Below are 15959 nucleotides of genomic sequence, written 5' to 3'. Positions count from 1 at the left end.
CCAGCAGATCCGCCATGAGCGCCGGGAAGGCGGGCCGCATGGAGGCGGAGTCTCTGCACTCTGCCTCCAAACTGTCAGCCTCAAAATGTCTGAGCGCCAAGTGGACGACGGCAGCGAGGACGCCGGGAATCCGCAAGAAACTGAACATGAGCAGTGAGTACCAGCTGTGGCGCTGGGGGTGGTCCTAAGGTGATGTCACTAATAATCCAAGATGGCAGCGTTAACGAGTACAATATTAATCAGCAGATTCAGGTGTCAGAGGTCAAAGGTCAGCCTGTGTTTGTGTGGACACCGCACAACTCCCAGCATGCACTGCAGCATGAATGACCAGAGTTCGTCAGGTTTTTCCTCAGATTTTCACTGTGAATCAGGCTTTTGGTGGTTTTTTGTAGGTTCTTCGTACGTTTTTTTGCAGGTTTTTTGCTGTGAATCAGGGTATTTGTGGTTTTTCGTAGGATTTTTTGTAGGTTTTTCGCAGTGACTCAGGCTTTTTGTGGTTTTTCGTAGGCTTTTCGCTGTGACTCAGGCTTTTCGTAGGGTTTTCATAGGTTTTTCGCAGTGACTCAGGCTTTCTTTGGTTTTTCGTAGGTTTCTCGTAGATTCTTTGTAGGTCCTTTTTAGTTTTTTTGCGTCGTACTCTGTGTGACTGGTGCGTTTGTCGGTTTCATCAGGTCCACAGAAGTTGTCCGTGGATCAGGACGTCCTGGATCGGCTGTTGAACGAGGAGCTGGAGTCAGAGGGGACATTAGCTCAGCGGTTGTCGGCATCGCCCCCCCGGGCCCCGCCTCCTCATGCCCCACCCAGCAGACTCACCCCTCTTAAGACGGCCCACTCAGCTGCCATCGCACTGAAACCATTGAGCGTCATCGTCAACAGGCGTACTTCCTCAGATGTGGACAGTCCTCCGTCCCCGACCAGGTTGGTTTGTTTTGCATCATGCCCCGCCCCCTGGTCAGTCATGCTTAGTTTGATTTTCATCATGCCCCGCCCCCTGGTCAGTCATGCTTAGTTTGATTTTCATCATGCCCCGCCCCCTGGTCAGTCATGCTTAGTGTGTTTTTCCCTATGCCCCGCCCCCTGGTCAGTCAAGCTTAGTTTGATTTTCCCCATGCCCCGCCCCCTGGTCAGTCATGCTTAGTTTGATTTTCATCATGCCCCGCCCCCTGGTCAGTCATGCTTAGTGTGTTTTTCCCTATGCCCCGCCCCCTGGTCAGTCATGCTTAGTTTGATTTTCATCATGCCCCGCCCCCTGGTCAGTCATGCTTAATTTGATTTTCATCATGCCCCGCCCCCTGGTCAGTCATGCTTAGTTTGTTTTTCCCCATGCCCCGCCCCCTGGTCAGTCAAGCTTAGTTTGTTTTTCAGCATTCCCCGCCCCCTGGTCAGTCAGGTTTGGTTTGTTTTTCATGATGCCCCGCCCCCTTTAACCCTTCCAACCCTGTCCTGCTGTGGTGCTTGAGTCTGGACGCCGTGGCTCACAGACACTGGACTGAATTCCGGGTTCTTCCAGGGACATGATGCAGAACAGTCCTGAGGCTGATGGCGTGGAGGCGGAGCTACCTGGCAGCCTCAGCCTCGGAGGCCAAACCCCTTCACTGGTGTCTGCACCGGGGCTGCTGGGAGTTTGAGTCCTGCAGGGAGGGGGGGGCGGGGGCATGTTGGTTTAGAGTGACATGTGACCCCACACAGGTGTTCAGGGCCTGGAACACTGGGGTAAAGGTCAATGGTCATCCACTGCATGAACCAGATTCAGAAGAACCTCATGGACACAAGCCCACAGGAAGTCCAGACCCCTTGGACCTGGACCTGCAGGTTCAGCAGAGTCCAGTCCATGTGGACCCAAGGGTTCAGTTCTGCTAATACCGAGGTTTACCAAGGTCCACCCACTGGGGTCGGGTTTGGCCTCAGGGGGTTTGTTGTGTTTGTGTTTGTTTGTTGTCACTGTGTTTGTTGTGGTTGTTTGTTGTTGTTTGTCGTTGTGTTTGTTGTTGTTGTGTGTGTTGTTTGTCATCATTGTGTTTGTTGTTTGTCATTGTTTGTCACTGTTGTTTGTCGTCATTGTAGTTTTTGTTGTGTTTGTTGTTGTTTGTAGTTGTTATTTGTTGTCATTGTGTTTGTTGTTGTTTGTCGCTGTTGTTGTTTGTTGTTGTGTTTACTTGAACCCGTCTTCCTCCCCTCTCAGACCTTCCACTCCTTCCAGGACTCGACCTGTGCAGACGCTGCAGGAGAAGGAGCCGCTTCTGTCCGACCTGTGAGTCCAGTTTGGATCATCTGTGTGTTTTATTAACAGCTTCTGTTCTGATAACGCTGTGTGTGTGTGTGTGTGTGTGTGTGTGTGTGTGTGTGTGTGTGTGTGTGTGTGTGTGTGTGTGTGTGTGGTGGTGTTGTCCTCCTTATGTGAGCTCAGATTAGTGGAAGCTGAAGTTTCCTCTTGGGGCCTGTTTCACCAAACTAGGATAAGGGATTAAGCCGGGATATGTGGGCTATCCTGGCTCAACTGATCCATGATCCGGTTTCACAAAAGCAGGATAGGGGAAAGCAGGATATGTTTTGATATCAGTTACCATGGAGATTGATTCTGTGGAGTTAACCTGGTCCAGACCAGGCTAAGTTCAGGTTTATTTAATCTCATCCTTTATCTCAGTAACAGTTTCCACAAATGGAACCAATAGTTCTTCCACTGCCCATGAAACAGTGGAACCACAGGAACTGGACCCACTGTCAGTATTTAAACATTTGTGATTATTCATGTCAATACTTTTACATAAATGATGATTTTAGATGATTTTCAATCATTAGATCAGTTCAGTTCAGTTGTGTTTATTCAGACGTTTCAAACATTAGACATTTCTGCAGATCCAATGTTTAGAAACTCCAGAGTCTGTAAAGGAATAGGCTGAAGCCTAAGATCATTCTGCTGACCCCCATTCATATCAGCAAACAAATGAAATACAATAGATCCCAACGCCTTTAGTTTGGAAACAATAGAAACAACCAAAAACTAAACAATTCAATAGTTTGAGTGGAAAAATGAACATTCACATTCTGCATCTGTTTTCATGACATTTAAACCTAGTTTTAAACATAAATAGTGTTGGACAGTCTGTGAACTCAGGACTGAACTGGTTCCAAACATGTCCTCCAACACAGACTAAATGTGTTCATATGTGTTCATATTTGTTCATATGTGTTCATATGTGTTCATATTTGTTCATATGTGTTCATATGTGTTCATATGTGTTCATATGTGTTCATATGTGTTCATATTTGTTCATATGTGTTCATATGTGTTCATATGTGTTCATATATGTTCATATGTGTTCATATTTGTTCATATGTGTTCATATTTGTTCATATGTGTTCATATATGTTCATATGTGTTCATATGTGTTCATATTTGTTCATATGTGTTCATATGTGTTCATATGTTTATATTTGTTCATATTTGTTCATATGTGTTCATATGTGTTCATATTTGTTCTAACAGAAGGTTTATTGAACACATGACTTCCTCTGAAATTAGAAATAATTTCCCATATTTTAATCAAGCTCTGAATATGAACAGGCAACCGTTTTTTTAAACTTTCAACATGAATTGTTTTGTTTTAAAGTAGACTAAGTTACCGAACTTTAAAACTTTTAGTTTGATCCTAAACTGATGAGTGTGTTCTCTATAGGACACTGTATTGATCAGTGCTATTGGCCTTTTCTGAATAATGTTGATTGGATTTGTATTAGTTCTGTCAGTTTTCAGCCACACCTCCATGAACTACAACAACTGCACTTCTTCTGTATAGTTACTCCAAGGAATCTGATTACATTGACCCTTTCAGTCTGTGTAGTATTTATACTCAGATTACTGACAGTTTCCCACAGACTATATATGTCATATAAATATAAATACACACAGAGTAACATGATGTTCCTTTAATGAATAAGGATCAATCAAAGCGATTAAACCATCAGCTCCTTTAAAACTGAAGTCACACACAGACTGTACGAGAAAGAACAGAACCAGAACATATGAGAGAACAGAAGAAGAAATACACATTTAAAGGTAGAACACAGCCCACATGTCTGTACACTGAAAGAAATACATGTCTGTACACTGAAAGAAATACATGTCTGTACACTGAAAGAAATACATGTCTGTACACTGAAAGAAATACACGTCTGTACACTGAAAGAAATACACGTCTGTACACTGAAAGAAATACACATGTCTGTACACTGAAAGAAATACACGTCTGCACACTGAATGAAATACACGACTGCACACTGAAAGAAATACACGTCTGCACACTGAAAGAAATACACGTCTGTACACTGAAAGAAATGCAGGACAAATCCATATATAACAAATGAACAGACAAATGAATGGATGCAGTAACCTCCTGTAACACAGTACACACAGTATACACAGTATAAATACAGTATAAATACAGTATACATACAGTATACACATGGTATATACACAGTATACATGCAATATATACACAGTATACACATAGTATACATACAGTATACATACAGTATATACACAGTATACACACAGTATATACACAGTATACACATAGTATACATACAGTATACACAGTGTACATACAGTATATACACACAGTATACATACAGTATATACACAGTATACACATAGTATACATACAGTATACACAGTGTACATACAGTATACACACAGTGTACATACAGTATACACAGTGTACATACAGTATACACAGTGTACATACAGTATACACAGTATACATACAGTATACACAGTATACACACAGTATGTAACACAAACATCTAAACAGGCCAAATCAATTTAAACTGAACAAAAAAAAAAAAAAAAAGATTCCTCTGCCCCTGCAGGACAGATTTACCTTAAATCATGCACGTGAACTAAAATAATTGAACACATGTTGGTCGCTGACCAGCTGACCAGCTGACCACTGCGGTCATCAGGGAAGATGACAGGATTGTCCCAGTCCATGTGTGATGCACTTTTTTGAGGGGGGGGGCTCCCTCCCTCCCTCTCCTTCCTCAGGCCACATTGTGGAGGACAGTCCAGGCCACAGTGATGTCACATGACCTCAAAGGGCGGAGCCTTAAGGGGTGAAGACAGTGAAAGTGTTCCTTCAGGAGGTCAAAGGTCATTTGGATCCTGGTCCTGGTATGGGCATGACTGTAGGTCTGATGTGGTTCAGGGGGTCTGTGTATGGGGTCAGGAGGAAAGGATGGTAGGTAGACCCCCTGTCCCCAGGTAGACCCCCTGTCCCCCAGGTAGACCCCCTGTCCCCAGGTAGACCCCCTGTCCCCCAGGTAGACCCCCTGTCCCCCAGGTAGACCCCCTGTCCCCCAGGTAGACCCCCTGTCCCCCAGGTAGACCCCCTGTCCCACAAACACACCAGACAGTTCACCTGTCAGCACAAAACCTCAGCGTCACAACCTCAGAAACACAGTTCCATTCTGGACACAGATCTGATGTACACAGTGGTTCTGGTTCTGGTTCTGATTCTGAACAGAGGTTGTGGTTCACCTTGTGATAGGAGCTGACAGATTCCAGAGGTCCGATAGACTCAGGAGTCATGGACCGAACCAGAACCAGAACCAGACCACTGAGACACAACACTGATGAGACAGTCAGATGGACCATCTGAAATGATCAGATGAAGAATCTGAACCCAAACACTGAACAGTGTTCATGAACCCATACAGGTCCAGACCTACTTTAGTGTCAGTTCACTAATGAATGTTCTCTATATCTGACCTTTCTGAAGTGATGTATCTCCATTTGTTCTAATATTATCTTCTATAGTTTGTATTTTATCAGTATAAATCAGATCTTTTCCTATATTTAATTCACTGCTCATGCAGATGTTCATTACAGCTCAGATTACAGTTGATGGTTCTATCAGAAACAGATCCAACTGAATAAACAGTGTCTGTTTCAGTCCAGTCTGTCCTGAACTGAACATAAACCCAGTGTGTCCATCCACTGGAACTGATCCAACTCCATGGGTTTGACTGGAGAAGCAATGTTGTAGAAGATGACGGTGTTTCCACGTTCACTACGGAGCCTCTGAACATCCAAATGGGTCATATCTGATGACCATGAGAAGATGAAGAACTGTATTTGACACCAGTTATTGACATGGATTGATAGGATGAAACAGTTCAGATCAGTAGATGGTTTTGTTGGTGGTGTATGTTTGGGTTTTTATGGGTTCATTAACAATATCAGAAAGTCCTGAATCATGATCAGATAAAACAAGATCAGTTTATTTCTCCCAAAGGTAAATGGACTGAAGTCAGTGAGTTCATCTGTTTGTCAGTTCTTCAGTGTGATGCAGTTCCATTTACACAGTTTCACTCACATCTATAGTCAGTTCTTCTTCTAATTTCACAGCTGTTTTCACAGATGTTGGTTAACTCTGTGGTTATAACTGTGACGGTTTCAGTGGAACAGTCAGTGTGTGTTTGTGCTCTACTTACTCATTCAGGTGCTCTGCACTCCTTTACTTCTGTCTCTGGTTGTTTTTGGAACTGTGCTGCTGTTGTCTTTCTTTTTCATTTGCTCCTTTACTTCCTCGTTAGCCAAAATGAGGAGTTTTGCCTCCAGTGGGGTAAAGTCCGCTGCTCTAGTTGCCATGGTGAATCGGTGAATCTGTGATGGATGTCTGGGTCTATTTGAGGAAGCTGGGTGCGCGCACTTATCCAGGATGAGTTCCACCTGCTGATGAACCTGGGTCTGTTCATCCTGGCTCAGTCTGTGTGAAACCGATTAAGCCTGGACTCCATGTTTTGGATTGGTTGAACGCGGCCTAGTCAGTCATCCTGGATGACGGAATCCTAGTTTCATGAAACAGGCCCCTGGATCCATAAAGGATCTGTTCGGGTCCAAAGCATTAGTCCAGTTGAACTCCTCCTGTTGTTGAACTCTTTTTTTCTGTTTGTCTTTGAATGCATCGTCAGGCCTGAGTTGGACGGTGAAAACTCGCCCTCGTTGCCGAGCGGTGCCGGCCCGCGGACCTCCAAGAGAATGTCGGCTCGGCTGGTGTCGTCTCGGATCAGGAAGCAGCTGTGAGTAGATGAGGTCAAAGGTCAAACATTGATGTTTCATTTAATCAGAATGTCGGTGTTTTGTTTTTTTAGTTTTTTTTTTACAGACCTGTAGTTTGTGTGTGTTTTCTGTGCATTTCCGTTAAATTCATGGATTTGGAAGAAAATGAATCAAACTCCAAATATTATGTAAAAATTTTCAAGTGTTGATAAAAGGTCAGAGGTCGTGAAAAGGAGGCGTGGCCTTTAACGGTGACCCATGATCCTCTGCTCCTCAGGAACCTTCTGGAAAACCATCTGGACTCGGACTCTGACAGAGACGACCAGGACCAGTTCGTCCCGTTGAGGACGGAGCTTCAGAGCAGCAGTGAGGAGGACAGCGGAGACGAGGAGGATGAGGAGGCGGGGCCGCCGAAGAGGAGGAGACGAGGGCAAGGAGGGGGCGGTCCTAGGACGCCGCGGTCCAGAGGACAGACGGTGGCGAGGACACCACGGAAAACACCAAACAGGAAGGTAAGGATGGATGGACTGGGGGGTGGGGGGGGCAGATGGACGGATGAACCGGGGTACGTCTGATTAGATTATTGATCATCAGGTTGGAAAGTATCAGAAACAGACTGAAACCAAACTCCACCCTCTCTCCACAGGCCACGCCCTCCACTCCGCGGACACCTCACCGTGCCACTCCCAGCATCCCCTGCAGGTCGCTGCCGGCGCGACGACCCGCCAACATCCTGGAGGAGGCGCGGATCAGGTGAGATGCACATGTGACCGTGTTCTGAAAACGCTTCGACGTGTCTGTTTGAAATGTGCGTTAACGCGTCCACGCCTTCCAGGCTTCACGTGTCGGCAGTGCCGGAGTCGCTGCCCTGCAGAGAGGCGGAGTTTCAAGACATCTACAACTTTGTGGAGAGTAAGATCATCGACGGCACTGGAGGGTAAGTCCACCTGGACCTAGACCTGGACCTGGACCTGCTCTGTGTGCTCCACTTGTCCCCCAGCTGACCTTTGACCTTTGACCTCCAGGTGCATGTACATCTCCGGCGTACCCGGGACAGGGAAGACAGCCACGGTCCACGAGGTGATGCGCTGTCTGCAACATGCCGCCGACGTGGACGAGATCCCGCCGTTCACCTTCGTCGAGATCAACGGGATGAAGATGACGGACCCCCATCAGTCCTACGTCCAGATCCTGCAGGTTAGAGGACACGCCCCCATTACCCACGGCAACGCTGACCCGCTCCAGGTCCAGGTCTGCTTCGGACCTCGGACGTGGTCGTGCGGTTCCATGTTTTTATCTGCGTTTTCAGTTTGATTGCAGAAAACTGTACATTTAAAGCTAAACATAAATCGTCTTGTGTTCGTCGGCTTTAACAGCCGTGGTTCTGGGATCCGGATCAGACCAGAACCAGATTGAGGTTGGATCTGGTCTGAGGGAACTGGACCAGAACTGAATACTCACACATCTGTGTCTGTGTTTTAGAAATTGACGGGTCAGAAGGCCACGCCCGACCACGCCGCTGCACTATTGGACAAGAAGTTCAGTAGCCCCACCCCCAGGAGGGAGACCACAGTGCTGCTGGTGGACGAGGTACTGTTTTGTTCAGGGGCTCGGGTTCAGTACCGACCCGTCAGGTCTGTCTGTGGTCCAGGTCTATCTGTGGTCCAGGTCCGGTTTAAACCCGGTCCTGTCCCGTGTCTCTGCAGCTGGACCTCTTATGGACCCGGAAGCAGAACGTCATGTACAACCTGTTCGATTGGCCGACGCGGCGCCAGGCCCGCCTAGTGGTTCTGACCATCGCCAACACCATGGACCTGCCGGAGCGGATCATGATCAACAGAGTGGCCAGCCGCCTGGTGAGGTTCTGACCCGTCTGGTTCTGACCCATCGGGTTCTGACCCGTCCACACGGACACGGTGGACACTGTTTGGTTCTGTTTGGTTCTGACCCGTCCTGTGGTTCCAGGGTCTGACCCGGATGTCGTTCCAGCCGTACACCTTCAAACAGCTGCAGCAGATCATCACGTCTCGCCTGGACAAGCTGAAGGCGTTGGACCAGGACGCGCTGCAGCTCGTGTCCCGGAAGGTAAACGTCCGTCCGTCCAACAGGGTTCTGGTTCTGGTCCCATCGGGTCATGTGTCCCCTGGTCTGGTCTCGCAGGTCGCTGCTCTGTCCGGAGACGCTCGCCGATGTCTGGACATCTGCCGCCGCGCGACCGAGATCTGCGAACATGCCGCCGCCGATCCTTCTGCCCCGGGATTGGTCGGAATGAGTCATGTGATGGAGGCGTTGAACGAGATGTTTTCATCGGCCTACACCACTGCCATCAGGTGAGACCGACCATCTGGACACTGGGGAGTCCCCATGTTGTCCTGAAGGCGTCTTCATGTCGTCCTCCTCTCATTCTCATGTTGTCCTCATGTCGTCCCCATGTCGTCCCCGTGTCGTCCTCATGTTGTCCCTGTGTCGTCCTCGTGTTGTCCCCATGTCGTCCTCCTCTCATTCTCATGTCGTCCCCAAGTCGTCCCCGTATCGTCGTCCTCTCATTCTCGTGTCGTCCTCGTGTCGTCCCCGTGTCGTCCTCATGTCATCCTCATGTTGTCCTCATGTCATCCTCCTCTCATTCTCATGTCGTCCTCACGTTGTCCTCATGTCGTCCTCGTGTCGTCCTCATGTTGTCCTCACGTCGTCCTCATGTCATCCTCACGTCATCCTCGTGTCGTCCTCACGTTGTCCTCACGTCGTCCTCACGTCGTCCTCGTGTCATCCTCACGTCATCCTCGTGTCGTCCTCACGTTGTCCTCACGTCGTCCTCACGTCGTCCTCGTGTCATCCTCACGTCATCCTCGTGTCGTCCTCACGTCGTCCTCATGTCGTCCTCACGTCATCCTCATGTCGTCCTCACGTCATTCTCATGTCATCTTCATGCTCGTCCTCACGTTGTCCTCATGTCGTCCTCATGTCATCCTCACGTCATCCTCGTGTCGTCCTCATGTCGTCCTCACGTCATCCTCACGTCATCCTCACGTCGTCCTCATGTCGTCCTCACGTCATCCTCATGTCGTCCTCATGTCGTCCTCATGTCTCCTCAGGTCTGCGTCCGTCCAGGAGCAGCTGTTCCTCAGGGCCGTCATCGCAGAGTTCCGTCGCCTTGGTTTGGAGGAGGCCACGTTCCAGCAGGTGAAAGCCTTCACACACACTTCCACAGTTTGGACAGAGTTGTCATGACGACCGTGTACATTCTCCACCGTCACATGACTCAGCAGTGGGAATGGAACCATATGAAAACTTCATATCACAGTTACTGTGACCAAAATTATCACGGTTATCATTATTATCGCAGTATTATTGAAATTGTGCTCAAAATGTTCAAAAAGTACTGTTACACACACTGAAAGAATTGAACCAAGTTGTCCATCCATCCATTATCCTCCACTTTATCCGGGGCCGGGTCGCAGGGGTAACAGTCTAAGCAGGGATGCCCAGACTTCCCTCTCCTCAGACTCCTCCTCCAGCTCTTCCGGGGGGACCCCGAGGTGTTCCCAGGCCAGCCGAGAGACATAGTCTCTCCAACATGTCCTGGGTCTTCCCCGAGGTCTCCTCCCAGTAGGACATGCCCAGAACACCTCCCCAGGGAGGCGTCCAGGAGGCATCCGAAACAGATGCCCAATCCACCTCAGCTGGCCCCTCTCGATGCGGAGGAGCAGCGGTTCTACTCCGAGCTCCTCCCTGGTGACTGAGCTCCTCACCCTATCCCTAAGGGTGCGCCCAGCCACCCAACGGAGGAAACTCATTTGGACCGCTTGTATCCGGGATCTTGTTCTTTCGGTCATGACCCAAAGCTCATGACCATAGGTGAGGGTAGGAATGTAGATTGACCGGTAAATCCAGAGCTTCTCCTCTCGGCTCAGCTCCTTCTGAACCACAACAGACCGGTACAGCGACTGCATCACTGCAGACGCTGCACTGATCCATCTGTCAATCTGATGCTCCATCCTTCCCTCACTGTGAACAAGACCCCAAGATACTGGAACTCCTCCACTTGGGGCAAAGACTCCCCACCGACCCGGAGAGGGCAGACCACCTTTTTCCGGTTGAGAACCATGGCCTTGGATTTGGAGGTGCTGATCCTCATCCCGCTCGCTTCACACTCGGCTGCAAACCGCCCCAGGGCACGCTGAAGGTCCAGGTTCGATGAGGCCAACAGGACAACATCATCTGCAAAAAGCAGAGATGAAATCCTGTGGTCCCCAAATCGGACCCCCTCCGGCCCCTGGCTGCGCCTAGAAATTCTGTCCATAAAAATTATGAACAGAACCGGTGACAAAGGGCAGCCCTGCCGGAGACCCACATGCACCTGGAACAGGTCTGACTGACTGCCGGCAATGCGAACCAGGCTCCTGCTTCGGTCATACAAGGACCGGACTGCCCTTAGCAGAGGGCCCCGGACCCCATACTCCCGAAGCACCCCCCACAGGATACCACGAGGGACACGGTCGAACGCCTTCTCCAGATCCACAAAACACATGTGGACTGGTTGGGCAAACTCCCATGAACCCTCGAGCACCCGATGGAGAGTATAGAGCTGGTCCAGCGTTCCACGACCGGGATGAAAACCACATTGTTCCTCCTGGATCCGAGGTTCGACTATCAGTCGGATCCTCCTCTCCAGTACCCTGGAACAGATTTTCCCCGGGAGGCTGAGGAGTGTGATCCCCCTGTAGTTGGAGCACATCCTCCGGTCCCCCTTCTTAAAAAGGGGAACCACCACCCCGGTCTGCCAATCCAGAGGTACTGTCCCCGACTGCCACGTGATGTTACAGAGACGTGTCAACCAAGACAGTCCTGCACATCCAGAGACTTAAGGTACTCAGGGCGAATCTCATCCACCCCCGGTGCCCTGCCACCGAGGAGCTGTCCAACCACCTCGGTGACTTCAGCTTGGGTGATGGACCAGTCCACCTCTGAGACCTCAGCCTCTGCTTCCTCCATGGAAGACGTGACAGTGGGATTGAGGAGATCCTTGAAGTATTCCTTCCACCGTCCGACAACATCCCCAGTCGAGGTCAGCAGCTCCCCACTTCCACTGTAAACAGTGTTGGTGGCGCACTGCTTTCCCCTCCTGAGGCGCTGGATGGTTTGCCAGAATTTCCTCGAGGCCGACCGATAGTCCTCCTCCATGGCCTCCCCAAACTCCACCCAGTCCCCAGTTTTTGCCTCCACAACCGCTCAGGCTGCAGCTCGCTTGGCCTTCCGGTACCCATCAGCTGCCTCGGGAGTCCCATGGGCCAACAAGGCTCGATAAGACTCCTTCTTCAGCTTGACGGCATCCCTTACTTCCGGGGTCCACCACTGGGTTCGGGGATTGCCGCCACGACAGGCACCGGAGACCTTGTGACCACAGCTCCGAGCAGCCGCTTCGACAATGGAGGTGGAGAACATGGTCCACTCGGACTCAATGTCCCCAGCCTCCCCCGGGATCTGGGAGAAGCTCTCCCGGAGGTGGGAGTTGAAGACCGCACTGACATCAGGCTCTGCCAGACGTTCCCAACAGACCCTCACAACACGTTTGGGCCTGCCGAATCGGTCCGGTTTCCTCCTTCGCCAGCGGATCCAACTCACCACCAGGTGGTGATCGGTTGACAGCTCTGCCCCTCTCTTCACCCGAGTGTCCAAAACACGCGGCCGGAGGTCTGATGACATGACACTGAAGTCGATCATGGACCTCTGGCCTGGGGTGTCTTGGTGCCAAGTTCACTTATGGACCTCCCTGTGCTCGAACATGGTGTTTGTTCTGGACAAACTGTGACTAGCACAGAAGTCCAATAACAGAACACCACTGGGTTTCAGATCAGGGAGGCCGTTCCCCCCCCATCACCCTCCTCCAGGTCTCACTGTTGTTTCCCACGTAGGCATTGAAGTCACCCAGGAGAATAATGGAGTCCCCAGTCGGAGCACCATCCAGCACCCCTCCCAGGGACTCCAAGAAGGCCGGGTACTCTGCACTGCTGTTCGGCCCGTTGGCCGAAACAACAGTGAGGCACCTGTCCCCGACCCGAAGGCGTAGGGACGCGAGCCTCTCGTTCACCGGGGTGAACTCCAACACCTGACGGCTGAGCTGAGGGGCTATGAGCAAGCCCACGCCAGCCCGCCGTCTCTCACTGTGGGCAACGCCAGACAAGTGGAGAGTCCAGCCCCTCTTGAGGGGTTGGGTTCCAGAGCCCAAGCTGTGTGTGGAGGTGAGCCCGACTATATCTAGTCGGTATCTCTCAACCTCCCTCACAAGCTCCGGCTCCTTCCCTCCCAGTGAGGTGACATTCCATGTCCCAAGAGCTAGACTCTGCGTCCGGGGATCGGGTTGTTGGGCTCCCTGCCATCGACTGTCACCCAATCCACAATGCACCCGGCCCCTATGATTCCCTCGGTGGGTGGTGAGTCCACCGGAGGGCGGGCCCATGTTGCTCCTTCGGGCTGGGCTCGGCCGGACCCCGTGGGCATAGGCCCGGCCACCAGGCGCTCGCATTTGAGCCCCAACCCCAGGCCTGGCTCCAGGGTGGGGCCCCGGCTGCGCCATACTGGGCGACGTCACGTTCTTCTGTTGGTATTTATTCAAAGGGGCTTCTGAACTGCTCTCAGTCTGGCCCGTCACCCAGGACCTGTTTGCCTTGGGAGACCCTACCAGGGTCATGAAGCCCCCGACAGCATAGCTCCTGGGATCATTCGGGCACTCCACACCACGATAAGGTGGCAGTTCAAGGGGGAGCAAACCAAGTTGTATTAAAAATAAATAAATAAATAAATAAAAATACAATACCAGTCCCACTGTCCCTTCTGTGTCAGAAACATTCACATATTAACCCTTAGTGGTCTGAGTCTATTCTGTCTGTTTTTCAGTCCTTTTGATTTGGCCTTTATATACTATAGAAACAAATGTTTACTATACCCATGTTTGGATCTGTTTTTTCAGCACAACTTCATCTAGATCATCTGTCTGTTATTTTTTCACTTTAACCTACTATAAAAACACAAAAGGACAGAAAACACAAAAAATATAAAATCCAATTTGAAAAATGTATATAATTTATTGCATAAATAACACACAGATGTTTAACGAACCTTTTCACAGACTTTAAAAGTGAATATTGGTTCCAAATATTAGGTATAGAAAATTAAAATTGTAATAAATTCAAACTCTACTCAAATATTTGACATTAAAGCAGATCTGTACATAGGGTTTATTCCCCTAAAAGTGCAGTAATCAAACACAGTTATCATGAGAATTAGAATTTAAACACTAATACGAACTGTCATTTTACTGCCATTTATCGTTATACTGGTAATGGTTACATCCCTACTCAGCAGCAACCATCGACCAATGGGAAGCCAGTATTTTACCGGTGTTTGACTGGCGTCTCATTCTTCTGCTGTGAGTTTATGTAGAATCAGCGTCAACGTGGTTTTAGATTTGATGATGATGATGATGATGATGATGATGTAATGACTGTTTGGAGCAGGTGGACGCTGGTGAAGGTCTACATCTGATGACCTCATCCCTGTACCTTAGACAGAAAACAGCGTCCACAGTGTCACTGAATTACAAACAAAATTAGAATTTGACATCTACAGATTTGACGTAACGTATATTCCCTCCAACGCTATTTTGTCTGGATTTTCTGACGTGGAAGAAATGTGTAACTTTAGCCCTTCTTGTCCTTAAACTATTCTACACTTATTCTTTTTATGTGAACACTCTTCTTCTAATTTCTGGTCCAAAATTGAAAAATATATCAGATCTAAAAGTAATGAAAAATAACTATAACATCCCAAAATGCAATTACATATTTTAAACATGACATTCGTAATTTAACATGTGTTGTAAATTTTATCATTTTATTTGGTAAATTTCATATACATAAAAATAAACATACCAAAACAAACCCAAATTTTAAAATCTTCCTGATGGAATTTGAAAAATATGTAAAATCTTTAGAATTTATCTTTAACAAAAAAAAAAAGCTTGAACACCCTGGCAATTTATGAAGAATTCTTTAAAACAGACTGAACTGTGATGTATTTATTTATTTTTGTTAGATTTATTATTTTTATTTATTTTTTTGTACAATTATTTGTCTATTCTACTTTGTGTCTTCAAATCTATGCATTATTTTCTCAAACTTATTTGTTCAAATACTTTTTCCCTTTTGACATCTTGTTTGTTTGTTCAAAATTTATGTCTTGTATACCCAAATATTTTAAATAAAGTTAAAAAAAAAAAAAAGCATCCACAGTGTCTGGAAGGACATGTTAAACCCTCCTGACGTCTGTCCCTGTGTGTGTTCTGCATCCTCGTGTGTGTTCTGCATCCTCATGTGTTTTTTGTCCCTGGGCTCTGTCTCTCAGGTGTTCGTGCAGCACCAGGCTCTGTGTCGGGTGGAGGGTCTGCAGCCGGTGTCGGTGTCCGAAGGCCTGTCGGTGTGTCAGCGTCTGGGCGCGTGCAGACTGCTGCTGCTGGAGCCCAGCCGTCTGGGAATCCTGCAGAGAGTCCGCCTCAACGTCAGCCAGGATGATGTGCTCTACGCCCTGAAGGCCGACTGAAGGATCCGGATCCGCACCTGGACCGGGACGATCCGCCTTTATTCTAGACGTAGAACTCCTTTTACTGAACACGTTTATCTGCTTTAGTTTGAATGAAAAGTCCAGAGTTTGAGTCTGTCTGGTTTTATTTTTTTCTTGTCTGTGAATCTTTTAATGACTCATGTAATAAAATAAATGTAATAAAAAAGCATTTAATAGAAAGCATGTCTCTTCTTTTATCAGACTGATGGAAATGGGCTGAATTTCAGACTAAAATATTAAACCTTAATGGGGATTTTTCTAAATGTCAACATATTAAAGCTTT

At 48.3% G+C, this 15959-nt stretch overlaps 1 protein-coding gene across 2 annotated transcripts in view; it reads left to right on the top strand.

Moving 5' to 3' along the window:
* Window positions 1-15809, top strand: part of orc1 (origin recognition complex, subunit 1) — a 27258-nt gene extending 11449 nt beyond the window's left edge. The window contains exons 4-17 of one of the 2 annotated variants that reach the window (XM_030130601.1): window positions 1-153; window positions 672-918; window positions 2201-2251; window positions 6973-7080; window positions 7338-7572; window positions 7707-7813; window positions 7896-7997; window positions 8086-8257; window positions 8543-8650; window positions 8767-8916; window positions 9026-9145; window positions 9221-9390; window positions 10153-10240; window positions 15461-15809. The exon at window positions 1-153 is cut by the window's left edge and continues 283 nt beyond it. In XM_030130601.1, the coding sequence (XP_029986461.1) occupies window positions 1-153; window positions 672-918; window positions 2201-2251; window positions 6973-7080; window positions 7338-7572; window positions 7707-7813; window positions 7896-7997; window positions 8086-8257; window positions 8543-8650; window positions 8767-8916; window positions 9026-9145; window positions 9221-9390; window positions 10153-10240; window positions 15461-15655 (2006 nt within the window). In that variant the 3' untranslated portion in view covers window positions 15656-15809. Of the gene's footprint in view, window positions 154-671; window positions 919-2182; window positions 2252-6972; window positions 7081-7337; window positions 7573-7706; window positions 7814-7895; window positions 7998-8085; window positions 8258-8542; window positions 8651-8766; window positions 8917-9025; window positions 9146-9220; window positions 9391-10152; window positions 10241-15460 lie in introns of both variants that reach the window. The other variant, XM_030130600.1, reaches the window with a different exon arrangement.
* The last annotated feature ends 150 nt before the right edge of the window (window positions 15810-15959 follow it).

Source organism: Sphaeramia orbicularis, unplaced genomic scaffold (genome assembly GCF_902148855.1).
Source record: "Sphaeramia orbicularis unplaced genomic scaffold, fSphaOr1.1, whole genome shotgun sequence".
Lineage (NCBI taxonomy): Eukaryota > Metazoa > Chordata > Actinopteri > Kurtiformes > Apogonidae > Sphaeramia > Sphaeramia orbicularis.
The sequence above is the reverse complement of the archived record's forward strand: the minus strand, read 5'-3'. Positions and strand labels throughout refer to the sequence as shown.